This window comes from Sphaeramia orbicularis, chromosome 17, assembly GCF_902148855.1.
Source record: "Sphaeramia orbicularis chromosome 17, fSphaOr1.1, whole genome shotgun sequence".
NCBI classification, from domain to species: Eukaryota; Metazoa; Chordata; class Actinopteri; order Kurtiformes; family Apogonidae; genus Sphaeramia; species Sphaeramia orbicularis.
In genome coordinates this window covers 2,314,838-2,328,433 of record NC_043973.1, presented here as the reverse complement: position 1 = coordinate 2,328,433, position 13,596 = coordinate 2,314,838, and the positions used below count along the sequence as shown (strand labels likewise).

Sequence of the window (13,596 nt, the reverse complement as noted above, 5' to 3'; positions counted from 1 at the left end):
TGACATTTTCATGATCCACTTGAGATTATATTTATCACTTTGTTCTTTTTTTGCTGTTCTCTCTGTTAGTTATTATTTAATTAGCTTTCTTATCCACTTTTGTTCATTTTGTTGCTTATTTGATCCTTTTCAACTTTATTTTAGTAAATTTTTGCTTATTTTTTTTCCACATTATTTATTATTTTGTAGTTTTTTATTCTCTCTCTCTCTCAAAGTGCGGTAATCGAACACAGTCATCATGTTCGTTGTGGTGTCTTATTCCTCTGTTATATGTCTCAGTGTTTGTCTTACTTTTTGTATGTTTGAAAAACTGAAAATGAATAAAAATACATTGATCAAAAAGTTAATTCATTCTGTTTAGACGTCGTTCACCTTCCATTTCCTTCCATGACTGTTATGCCTGTTATCACTGAAAACCTGAATGCAAACTAATCCATCCCTCCATCCCTCTATCTATCTATCTATCTATCTATCTATCTATCTATCTATCTATCTATCTATCTATCTATCTATCTATCTATCTATCTATCTATCTGTCTGAGTCTGTCTGTCTAAGAAATGTGCAACGTGATACAATGATATCGCGTAAATTTCAAGTTGTTCATGTTATTCTCATTTTTCAACAGACACTTTGACATTTTCATGATCCACTTGAGATTATATTTATCACTTTGTTCTTTTTTTTGCTATTCTCTCTGTTAGTTATTATTTAATTAACTTTCTTATCCACTTTTGTTCATTTTGTTGCTTATTTGATCCTTTTCAACTTTATTTTAGCAGGTTTTTGCTTATTTTTTTCCACATTATTTATCATTTTGTAGTTTTTTATTCTCTCTCTCTCTCTCAAAGTGCGGTAATCGAACACAGTTATCATGTTCATTGTGGTGTCTTATTCCTCTGTTATATGTCTCAGTGTTTGTCTTACTTTTTGTATGTTTGAAAAACTGAAAATGAATAAAAATACACTGATCAAAAAGTTGATGAAAAGGTGAAAACTGCTGCTCATTCTGTTTAGACGTCTTTCACCTTCCATTTCCTTCCGTGACTGTTCCGCCTGTTATCACTGAAAACCTGAATGCAAACTAAACACCTAAGTTCCCTGGATTTGCTCACACAGCATGTGCTGATGGATGCGCCGATGGGTCTGAGAGTCTGAACGGCTTTAATCCAGAATAAACTTCATATCTTCACATTGTCTCATGGCTGAAATATTTTTCCCTCGTCACCCGGCGTTGGATCATTGTGTGCATAGCTGTAATGGCTGCTACAGTGTCTCTAATTAAAACGCAGACCCTGTGTTTTACGTGGCATTATGGTGCTATTTAAAGCATGGCACTATGATTAAGTGCTTAGCGTGCGTCTCCTGCTCTTCCTTGTGTCGCGCTCCCTCCCTCGTGTGAAAATATCTCCCTCTTTTTTAAACTTCTAATTGTGCAACATGACACCGAAGCTTTTCTTCTGCGATGAATTGAGTGAAGAGAGAAAGGCACCCGACCTGTAGATTAAAACACACTTTTTTTGTTGTCTACAGGTGTGTGTGTGTGTGTGTGTGTGTGTGTGTGTGTGGCTGCCTCTGTATGTTTTGTGTTGCGTTCTTGTGCCATGTAAAGAGCAGTTTAGTAGTGCAGGTAGTGTTACAGTCCGGGCTGTTAGTGTGTGTTCTGGCAGACACACAGACTGAAGTCACAGATATGCATGTGTGTACCGTGTCCAGTTGATGTTCTGAGGTCTGGGGAATCCTCCGCCGTCACACACCAGCTCGGCGTTCTCTAAACCCACGTACCAGTCAGCTGTAGCAGGAGCGATGGTCGCATCTGGAGGATCTGACACAAAAACACACACAGACGACATCAGAGACACAAGATACTCAACAAATACTGAACAGCAGATTCACAAAAGCTTGTCAAGTACAACTTTTTTTTTTAACTTATCTTTTATTGTTCCATTTTTGAAATTTTACAACACAAACATTTAGAACATAGTGTCAGTTGTCGTCCTGTATATTGTCCATTTTTTCCATCGATATTCACCAGTTGCTTGCTGTAGTCTTATGACATATGTAAGTCTGTCCATGTTGTGAATTTCTTCCACAATGTCTCTCCAATTATTTAGGGTAGGGGGGGTCCTCTTTGCACCATTTTCATGTGATGGCGTTTTTAGACGATGCCAAGAGGATTTTAATCAAATATCCATCCCCACTTGGTATGTCTTTTCCTGTTAAATGACCCAAATATAACAGAACATGTCCTTGGTAGTTCGTATCCCAGTATTTTTCTAAGTTCTTCGCTGATATTATTCCAATATTGGGTCAAGTATAATTTTTAATCCCCTAGAAATTTACTGGAAAAAAACAAAAATTTAAGTTTTATACCCTCCTCAGATCCAGGAAATGTCAGCAAAGTACAAGCTTTTTTTTGTCTTATTAAATTAGTGCCTATATTGGAAACATGATGCAACTGTTTTTTCAGATGCAGTTTTTAAAATTTTTATGCAATGTCCTTTGTGGTGGACAGTTTTTTTTTTTTTTTTTTGTATAAAGGTGTGAAACTCTTGTCCACAAATGTGGACAGAAAACCCACAGCTGGGTCTGAGGAGGACATAAAAATAACATTTCTTACTATCATTTACTTCAGGACTACAGTAGTTCGCAACACTTGGACACTATCACTGATGATGACTTAGTACTTTTGTTGGTAGATTTAGAAACTTTTCTTACTAAAAGCTGACTCAAACACTAAAACACACACATTTTCCTCTAAACCCAGGGTCTGTCTGTAGCTGGAAAGTCAGTGTTTCACACTTAGACCCTCTGTTGGTTTAATTAGTGTTTTTTCAGACCCTCTACAGACTCTTTATCAAAAAAGCCACTAGTGTCAACTCCATCTCTTTTTTTCTGCTGTTACTGCAGACTTTTGGAGACTGAGGTGAAAACACGTATGCATGAGCATCTGAAAGTGACTTCAGGATGAGCTGCTGCCTGTGGATGTGCTGTTTATCGTTGACCAATGTGCTTATGATGTAAACCTGTACTGTGTGAGAGTGTGGGGGTGCTTGAAAAGGGTGGAATGAGAGAGAGAGAGAGAGAGAGAGAGAGAAACACACACACAGACACACACTCAGACAGATAGATAGATGTGAATAAATACATGAATGAAATGAAATGAAATGAATTGAAATGAAATTAAATAATGTGACTGGATGTTTGTTAGCAGACCCTATTGAATCTTTAGTTTTGGGGGGGGGGGGGTCTCAGGTCTGCTGTCAGGTCCACAGTCCACACCTCTGAGTGCTGTGTCTGTGCATGACTCATCCAATCTGCCAATAACGTCTACTGTTTAGTCTAATGTCACCCGTTTATTTCAACACTTACAGGGATAACAGACACCAGCATATGCACCATCAGCTGTCACACCTACACAGACATAAAACCTCTCCAAGGTCTATTTATTTATTTATTTATTTTACGTAAATGCTGTAAATACTGGACAGGTTTGGAGTCTGCAGTGTAATATCAGTATGGAGACGATAAAACATTAGATATTGGAGAGTACCGTGCAACGTGACACTCAAAAGGAAACAGACCAGTTCATCTTTACAGCAAATCAATAAAACGTGGCCGGTGGCAAGACAGCACCAGGAAGTAGTAGAGGAGAGGAAAACCTTTTATTTCCTGTTTTGTCAAGTGTAAATTAAAAAGGCTTCCTACAGGTTTCTACAAGTTAGATTTAAGACTTTTTAAGACCTTTTTCAGAATACTTAGAACAGAATTAAATGCCTATTTCACAGCCACACTGGCAAAAATTCATGACTCCTAGAATTTAGGAAAATGTATTTATTTTTTGGTTCACATTCTTGGCTGAAATACTAACAAACTATTTCTGTGGTTTTCCTTCTATGTTTTGTTGCATTTTATTTGTTTGATGTTATTTTCACCTTCTTCTGTCTCCTTATTAGCTTCATTTTTTTTTTCTTACGTCATCATTTCTACTTTGTTTTGTCATTTAACACTCTTTTCCTCTTGTTATTTCTTACTTTGTTTTCATCTTGTTGCAACTTTCACATGTTGCTTTGTCTTGTATGTTGTTTTTCTGTAGTTACACCTTATATTGTTCTCACCTCATATGTTTTCATCTTCTGACGTCATTTATGCCGTTTTTGTCTTGTTGCTTTTTTTTTTTTTTTAAATAGTTTTTTCCTTGTCACAACTTTTATGCTATTGTCTTGTTTTGTCCTTTAACACATTTAAGTCATTTGAAAAAATTATTCAATTACAAATTTTCCAGAATGGAAGCTTTGTTTCCTTAATTTCTTTACAGTTAAACATTGGTTCCACTGTTGTGTTTCACACGGACGCTTATTGTGACGCACATGACCCCAGGATCAACACAAACAACAGAAGGGACGAGGACAAAACGGCAGAAAATGTCTCTATGTTGACTTTTCTCCATTAAAACCATCACTTACTTCTTTAAAATTTGCAGCTTTAACACAAACATTCTAAATGTGAGTGTGTGTTTGTTTCAGTTGGATGTTAGTTCCATGTTCAGTTGGATCCAAATGTGTTTCAGATTGAGCTGATAGATTATAGGTTACAGATGGAACTGGACTGGTTTGGTGTGTTTTTATCTATAGATATGTTTATATATACTTTTACACTGTTGTTATAGTTGTTATTTCTATATAGATATTTTTATATATCTTTTTACTTTTATACTTTTTGTGGTTGTTATTTCATCTGGTTCTGGAATAAAAGATACGCTGTCATTTTCACACGTCTGTTTCACATTTTTACTATTTTTTGGCCTATTCAAATACTCAACTAATTAAATCAAAGAATATAATCAATAGATGAATCAATTACAAAAATAATAGGTAGCTGCAGCTCTAATATTAACAAAGAACCAGCGCAAAACAGACTCCAACACAAATGTCATGAACCCACACAAATCTTACACATTGAATCCTTTTTTCCATTTTTTCCATCCATGTTTTCAATGATTTAAATAATTGTTTAATCAAATTGAATGGAGGAAAAAAATTAATATATTACTCGATTGTAAAAATAATCGATAGCTGCAGCTCTACTTGACATCACTATACATTACAACAAGTGATATGTTTGTTTTGTTGTTTTTTTTTACGATGATACTGTTTTTATTCATAATAATTGGCTCTACTTTTTCTACTCTGCTGTTTAACCATGGAAGCTCTTGTCGTTTTCATCTCTCTATTGTCCATCCTCTGAGCAGTTGGACACATCTGTGTTAACACAAAATTCCCAAAAAGTTGGACAGATGTTGGTACAAAAACAGAGCAGATTTTGGGTTTTGGACTGCACAAACCCATATTTCCGCTTCTGCCTGGAGATTTTCCTGACAGCTCGACGGTGAATGACAGGTACCTCTTGAGGATTTTTGGCGCTGCAGCAAAGAAAGCAATCACCTGAAGACGGCTGAGGCCTGACCCACCGATGTAGGAGGACTGGACAAACATAATCTACAAAATGGACAGATTTACACTTCTGTTGAGACTACATGCAGAACTTTACACGAGAAAGTGGAAAAAATGGACTGCTTTTCGTAGGGATAATTAATGTGGGTACTGACCAAGGTTATTATCGTTAACGGAAACTGATGAAATGACAAAAACTACAATTGTAAAAACATTTTCATTAAGTGAAATAAATAAAAACTATAATTAAAAGAAAAAAAACAATAACTAAATGAAACTGTATTGTGCACTTACAAAACTAAATAAAACGTTTAAAAATTATGGATCAAATTCCCTTTGTTTTCATCTTGGTTAATGTCAGATTGATATAAAATTGATTTATTTCCCTCAAGCAATTTTATCTGCCGGCACCATATGATATTTAAGGGTCCGTCACTTCTCGTCACTTGTGGTTTCCAGTTGTCTTCTGGTCCCCACTCTGCCTGGAAACATGAAGACTAAAGTTGGGAGAAAGCAGCAGAGTCCTGTCTGGGATTTATGTGAATACGACGACAGAGAAGAAGAGAAAAGATATAAATAAACCAAAACTAAGCATTTAAAAAATACCGAAAACTAATAAAAATTAGCAAACCTGCTCGAAAAACTAATTAAAACTAACTGAATTAAAGAAAAAAAAGTAAAAATTAAATAAAACTAAACTATAATGAAAAATCCAAAACTATTAGAACCTTGGTACTGACAAAAAAAATAATAAATCTGCTGCTCAAATTTAACTTAATTTACAAGGCTTCACTGATGCCACATAACAGGTGCCAATTGTTAACCCTGTTTTGAATAATAATAATTATTTATTTTGCCAAATGCTGTTTGTTTTGTTATTGCTATAGTATTATGTTTATAATGCTACTGTTTTGTCTTTGTTTTGTGTTAAAAAAAAAAGAAAAAGAAAAATGACAAACTGGAAAAGCACTCTGAGAGCGCAGACCTCCACCAAGGCAGATCAGTGCCCCCCCCCCCCCCATCACCACCAAATTTTAATCATTTGTTCCTTGTGCCAGTATCAACATTTCCTGAAATTTTCATTCCAATCCGTCCATAACTTTTTCAGTTATCTTGCACACGGACAGACGGACAGACAGACCAACACTGGCAAAAACAGAACCTCCTCAGCAGAGGTAATAAGTGTCACAAAAAAACCAAACACACAAAATTCCTGAACCAGGCGTCCTCTAAACTGATGCCGTGGTGCGCCCCAGCGTCCGCCTCAGCTGTACTCACACTGAACCACCAGGCGGTGTGGGATCCGCCGTGGCTGCTCCAGGCCTGGGTGCCACACCAGACAGTCCAGCTGCTTTCCGTTCATGCTTCGCAGAGGGTGGAGGGAGAAGTAAGTGGAAACGGAGCCGCTCTCAGAGGTGCGGTTCTGAGACTGGCCCGGCAGGGCGGTGTCCCAGGAGAGACGGGGCGGGGGGCGGCCCACGGCGCGGCAGGAGGCGGCGGTTCGGTAGGACTGGCCCTCCACCAGGACCACGGGATCCAGGGATGAGATGGGTAACACTGTGAAGAAGAGGAGGTCAGGTTAAGACCTGAGGAGATGTACGGTCACGGAAAATAGTTTTGTTCAGTTTGTTCATTTTAATGCCTGGTCCAACTAAAGGTTCATAGTAGTTTAATTTCAGAGCGGATATCTATCCATTTTCCACGGTTTTCTTGATAAAAACCAAAATCACTTCAGTTCTTACGTCAACATCTATGGCACAGGTGTCAAACATGCGGCCCGGGGTCCAAATAGGGCCCGCCAAAGGGTCCAATCCGGCCCACGGGATGAATTTATGAAATGCAAAAATTATACTGAAGATATTAACAATCAATAGTGTCTAAATCATTTTAATTCAGGTTCCACATACAGACCAATTAGATCTCACGAGGGTCAGAACCAGTAAATTATTATCATAATAACCTATAAATAATGACAACTGCAAATGTTCTCTTTGTTTTAGTGTAAAAAAGTACAAATGTTTACATTAACAAACTATCCTTTTACAAAAAAACATGAATTACCTGAACAAATATGAAATGTCTTAAACAAAGTAGTTTCAATTTTACCAATATTCTGCCTGTTACTAAATGTTTTGTGTAATTGTAATGTAAGTTATAATGCACATGTGTAAATAATAAACTGAGGCAGAATATTGTTAAAATTGCACTTGTTTTTCTTAAGATATTTCAAGTTGTTCATGTTATTCAGGAAACTTTGTAGATGTAAACAATATCAAAATGTAATTTTACTTTTTTCACTGTTGTTATTTTACTGGTCCGGCCCACTGGAGATCATACTGGGGTGAACGTGGAAGTGAACTAAAATGAGTTTGACACCCCTGATCTGTGGCACTGTACTGACAAAACCAGTGCCTAAACCTAAAAGGATTTTAATGCGTCTGCTTGGAAATGTTTCCTGTGTAATTTTTGCATTTCACAAGTTCATCCCTTGGGCCGGACTGGACCCTTTGGTGGGCTGGGTTTGGCCCACAGGCCACATGTTTGACACCCCTGGACTAGACAGAAGTACTTCATTACATGACCTCAGTGGACTTTTCATACATCTGTACTTCATCTGTCTTTAGAACATTTGTCCTCTCATTACCTACACTTTACACAAATACCTGTACTTTCTACTTCTGACATCTTCTAAACAGACTTGATATAATTAGTTTTAATGCATTTCAGGGGAATTCTATTATTTTGCATCAGTGCACGCCTTCCCAACATCAACATGGATTTTAACCTGAATGGATGAGCCCATTTCCATGCACACCAATACTCCGATCATTATCCGAATTCTGGACGTATCAGATTATTCGTGATCATACAAGCAGGGTCAGGGTTGGATCTGATTATGAGAATCAGAACATAATCAAAGCATAAGTCATAAGTCAAAGCCATACTGTAGAACCAGGAGCTTCTGAAGGATTCCTTCTATGGAACTGAAAGGACAACTGTTAAATAAAACAGTCGCTCCATTCAAACACACCGGACATGATAGATTTGTGACTCCAACAGTGTCGAGTCTCTCCTCATTGATCACAAAAAGTCTTACAAAACCATGTGGGCGAACGTCAGCTGGGATATTTTGACATAAATACTTTAGTGTTTAGTTTCTCTGTCACCAACTGGTTGAACATGATTGTGATTCACGCCCAGGTCACGACAGCCTTGACTTCACTGTAAACACTCCCAACATCTAAACGTGTTGATTAATACACGAGGCGAAACAGACGGCACAGATTAGTGAGCAGTAGACCTTATGGATTAACAGACAAAGACCCAAGCCCCACCCACAGAAACCCTGAATACTGTATATTAGACTAAAAGGGAAAAACAGATGAAGTCACACTCAGATTAACATGTGACCGCTGAAGGAGGACGGACTACAGAGTGATGTGGTTTGAAAAACACAACCAAACTAACATGTGACACAGGGCTCTCAAACTCATGTTCTTTCAGGTTCCACATTCAGCCCGATTTGATCTCCAGTGGGCCGGACCAGTCAAATAATAACAGAATAACCTGTAAATAATAACAACTCCAAATTTTTGTCTGTGTTCTAGTGCAAAAAAAAAAAAATTAAATTATGAAAATATTTACTTTTATAAACCATCCAAACAAAAAAGATGTGAATAACCTAAAAAAAACTGACATTTCTTCAGAAAAATCAGTGCAATTTTAACAATATTCTGCCTCAACTTCTCATTAGTCCATGTGCATTCTGGATCAGATCTACAAAGACACTAAACACTGAAGAACAGGAAGAAAAGAGTTCAAATTGTGCTTAACTTTCTTAGACATTTCAGGTTGTTCATATTTGTTCAGGTTATTCACATTTTATTGTTACAGGATAGTTTGTAAATGTAAATATTTTCAGAATTTAATGTAATTTTTTGCACTAACACAAAGACAAAAAATTTTAAGTTGTCGTTATTTATCGGCATAATGTAAGATTATTTCTTTCACATCAAACCAAGAAGAAAATCTGGAGTCATTCTTTTTTGTGGGTTCTTCTGCTGTTATTATTTGACTGTAGATCAGATTGGTTTGTATGTGGAACCGCAACTAAAATGAGTTCCACAGCCTGGACCGTGGAATTTTTGCACTTTGTAAATTCATCCCAAGGGCCGGACTGGAACCTTTGGCGGGACGCATGTTTGAGACCCCTGATGTAAGAGATGTTCATTCATTCATTCATTTTCTGAACCCGCTTTATCCTCACTAGGGTCACGGGGGTCACTTGGAGCCTATCCCAGCTACCCAGGGGTGAAGGCGGGGTACAGTTCATCTCAGGGCGTAAGAGATGTTGAAAAACTAAATATTGGCATGAATGAATCAATTCATTCACTGAATAAAATAAATAAAGGTTCAATATGTATGACATGTTTGTGTTTGTGTGTGTGTGCGTGTGTGTGTGTGTGTGTATGTGTGTGTGTGTGTGTTTGTGTGTGTGTGTGTGTGTGTGTGTGTACTCGTGTGCTTTAAAGTTAGTGTTGCAGTAATTTCTCTTGTGGATCAATAAAGTTGGTCTAAATCTTAGTCTTAGTCTTAGTCTTAGAGTAGCCAAGTCAATGTTAATGTTGTACACTTTAACCCAGTGTTTTCAACCTTGGGGTTGGGACCCCACGTGGGGTCGTCTGGAATTCAGATGGGGTCGCCTGAAATTTCTACTAATTGATAAAAAAAAATAAATAAAAAAATTACTAATAAAAAACATATGGTAACATATAGAGTTTTTGGAGCCCCCAGTGGCTGTCCGTGGTATTACAACTTTACACTCTTGTCTATTTTAGCAACAGACTGCAATACTAGAAGTGGAGTTGAGAATTATTTAAATGCTATTATTACCACAGCCCCCTGAACGGGAGGCAAGGGGTATAGTTTTAGTTCGATTTGTTTGTTTCTTTGTTTGTGAACACTCTAGCAGTAAAACTATTGGTTGAATTCAGACCAGATTGGGTTTATAGATTGCCTGTGACCCAGAATAGATGTGGTTACATTTTGGGAAAAGTAGGTCAAAGTTCAAATTTTTTATGAATTTTTAAAATCTTTTTTCTTCTTCCATTTACTTATAATGGGTGAAATTTCAAATGTCTATAAAACATCAGTTTTGTTTCAGTTTACTTCAGACTTGTCACATATATAGTAGCAGTTGATACGCTGACATCAGCACACGCATAGACATGATAACATCAGCTGGATCCATGCCAAAATGAACTACAGTATGTGTGAGGGGCGGGGTTTGTTGTGCCTGGAACCACGTGTTTAATTCTGTTTCCTGTGAAATAAGGAAGCAGGTTTTCAACACCTGGCCAAACAAAATTTTCATTTTAAATGCTTCTCATCAGGCTCATTCACACCTATTTTCTGCTCTTCGATGTCAGAAACATTAGCGTAAAAATGGAGTTAGCTAATGTTACATATACTATAAAACAGGAGTGTCAAACTCATTTTAGTTCAGTCCCACATTCAGCCCAAGATGATCTCAAGTGGGCCGGACCAGTAAGATAATTACAGCGAAAAAAGTAAAATTACACTAGGATAATGTTTACATCAACAAAGTTTCCTTACAAATCTGAAAAACATTAACAACTTGAAATATCTTTGGAAAAACCAGGGTAATTTTAACAGTATTCTGCCTCCCTTTATCATTTACACATGTGCATTACAACTTACATTGCGATTACAAATACATAAAACATTTAGTAACAAATAGGGATGTAAGAAAATTTCGGTTCTGCAATATATCGCGATATTTCATTTCACAATACTGTATCGATATTTTAGGTATTTGTTCAAATGCAGATATTGTGGAGGTTCATTTTTGTTTTTCTTTTTTGTTTCTATTTTATTTATTATTATTTAACACTCTTTTATTAAATAATCTTAGTTCCTTTGTTGGGATTGCACAAAAATAATGTTCTGATGTTAGTTCTGAACTAATAGAATATGAACATTTGAACAGGATTTTAAACTGTAATGTCTGTAAAACACAATTTAAGTTTGAACACAGGGACATTTTGGGATTTAACATTAGATCCTGTTGTGATCAAATAAAATGTGTTTAGTATTTGTTCATATTTCTGCTGTAATTCAATTCTTCAAGGAAATAATCATTAAAAAAAAGAAACAAACAAACAAATTGCCTTTTTAACAGTATCATGATATATTGTGATATATCATATCATAATCCTAGTATTGTGATTTGTATTGCATCGTCAGATTCGTGCCAACACACAGCCCTAGTAACAGGCAGAATATTGGTAAAATTGCATTTACTTCTTTTAAGACATTTCAAGTTGTTCATATTTGTTGAGGTAATTCACATTTTTTGTTTAATATAAACATTTTCATGCATTTTTTCTTTTTTTTTTTTACACTAAAACAAAGATCAAATCTGCAGTTGTCATTAGTTATAGGTTATTATGATAATATTTTACTGCTCTGACCCAACTAAGATTTAATTGGTCTGTATGTGGAACCTGAATTAAAATGATTTTTACACCATTGATTGATAATTTCTTCAGTGTAATTTTTGCATTTTTCATCCTACCAGCAGGACTGGACCCTTTGGGTGGGCCGGATTTGGCCCCCGGGCCACATGTTTGACACCTGTGCTATGAAACAAGCTTAAACTAGTTTTATGGTGGTGTGTGTTTCTATGTAGCCTGTGGATCACTAGATATGCAAATGAAGACGTTTCTGGTTGAGTGTTTAGGACTTGGAGTTCAGTTAAGGGAATTCAGTGCTGCAGGTTGTCACGGACGCTGCGTCTGTTGTTTGTGTGGCGCCGGCGTGTCACAACAGGTTTTACTGAGCTGAGTGGCAGCAAATGAAGTCATCTCCAACAGATAAAACTGATTCAAGAAAACCCTGACTGTTTGGTTTTTTTATGGCTTCTACTAAAGTTAAAAGCTCTAAACTTTCCAGATTTGATTCAGTTTACAACAGCAACAAAATTATATTTAAAGCAAGACATAACTTACTTCCATAAGAAAATACAGAAACTGACTACAGAAATGTATCTATTAGGGATGTAAACAATTAATCGACTACAGATTAATTGTCAATAAGAATTTGCTCGATTAAATTATTATTTGTCGGTTAATTGCCCTTTTCCACATCCTGTCCGACAGCTGCCGGTTTGTCCACGTTGCGACACTGCGGCTGGGATAGCCGGTCGTCAAACCGGATCATGGTGTTGATGAGTTAGAATGGCTTTAGGACACGATGGAGCCAAACAGTCAAAGTCTTGCAGACAATTAAAATGAGGGTTTTGTGTGCGCTAAACTGCTGTCAGATACACCAGCACTAATGGGAACAGTACGCTGAATGATCCAGATGCACAGAAATGTAACGTTGGAGTTTTGTCACCGAAGGTATTACATGACTCATTCATTCATTTTTCATTTGAAAGGTGGTGGTGGTGGTGGTGGGGGGGGGGTAGTTGGAATAAATCACTGTCAGACGCACAAAATTTTGTCCCACTGTTGGCTAATGTCGGTGCGTATTTTTAACCCTTTCATGCATGAATTATGAGAACCTTAATCAAAATTTTTTCCTGAGTGTTTTTATTCCTCTTTAGGCATGAAAAAAACAATGTGATTGAAAATTTTCCTCTGAAAAATAAATAAAAATAAATAAATAAATAAAAAATAAAATAATTTTACAAATTTTAAAAACACATAAAAAAATAACAATGGAAAAAAAAATTCTTATGAACCCATTTTTCATGAATTTGCAAAAATGTGCACTCAGCTGGACACCATACGTTTAATTTTTGATGCACAGAAACATGTATTTACTGATAAATAGTGTGAAAACTATGGGGAAGGTTTGTGATTCTGGGGGTTTATGCGCAGGAGAGATCTAGATAATGTTACCAAATCATGTCAGAAAAGATATGTAGTGTCTTAAAACTTTAATAAAGATATGTGTTAAAAAAAAAACAAAAAACAACAACAACAAAAAGAACAACAAAATCCATGAATATACAAGAGAACAGCTGTAGAATAACTGTCCACTGTAGTGACCAGTATGCATGAAAGGGTTAATCACACTTATCAGGAGCAGAAAAGAGTCCCATAAAGTGTGTGTGTG

General features: G+C 36.5%; 1 protein-coding gene across 2 annotated transcripts in view; it reads right to left on the bottom strand.

Moving 5' to 3' along the window:
- nectin4b (nectin cell adhesion molecule 4b) overlaps positions 1–13,596 on the bottom strand; it is a 72,819-nt gene that overhangs the window by 35,535 nt on the left and 23,688 nt on the right. For both annotated transcript variants that reach the window (XM_030159497.1, XM_030159498.1), the window contains exons 4-5: positions 6,730–7,008; positions 1,706–1,823 (exon numbers count right to left, since the gene is read on the bottom strand). In XM_030159497.1, the coding sequence (XP_030015357.1) occupies positions 1,706–1,823; positions 6,730–7,008 (397 nt within the window). The remainder of the gene's footprint in view (positions 1–1,705; positions 1,824–6,729; positions 7,009–13,596) is intronic.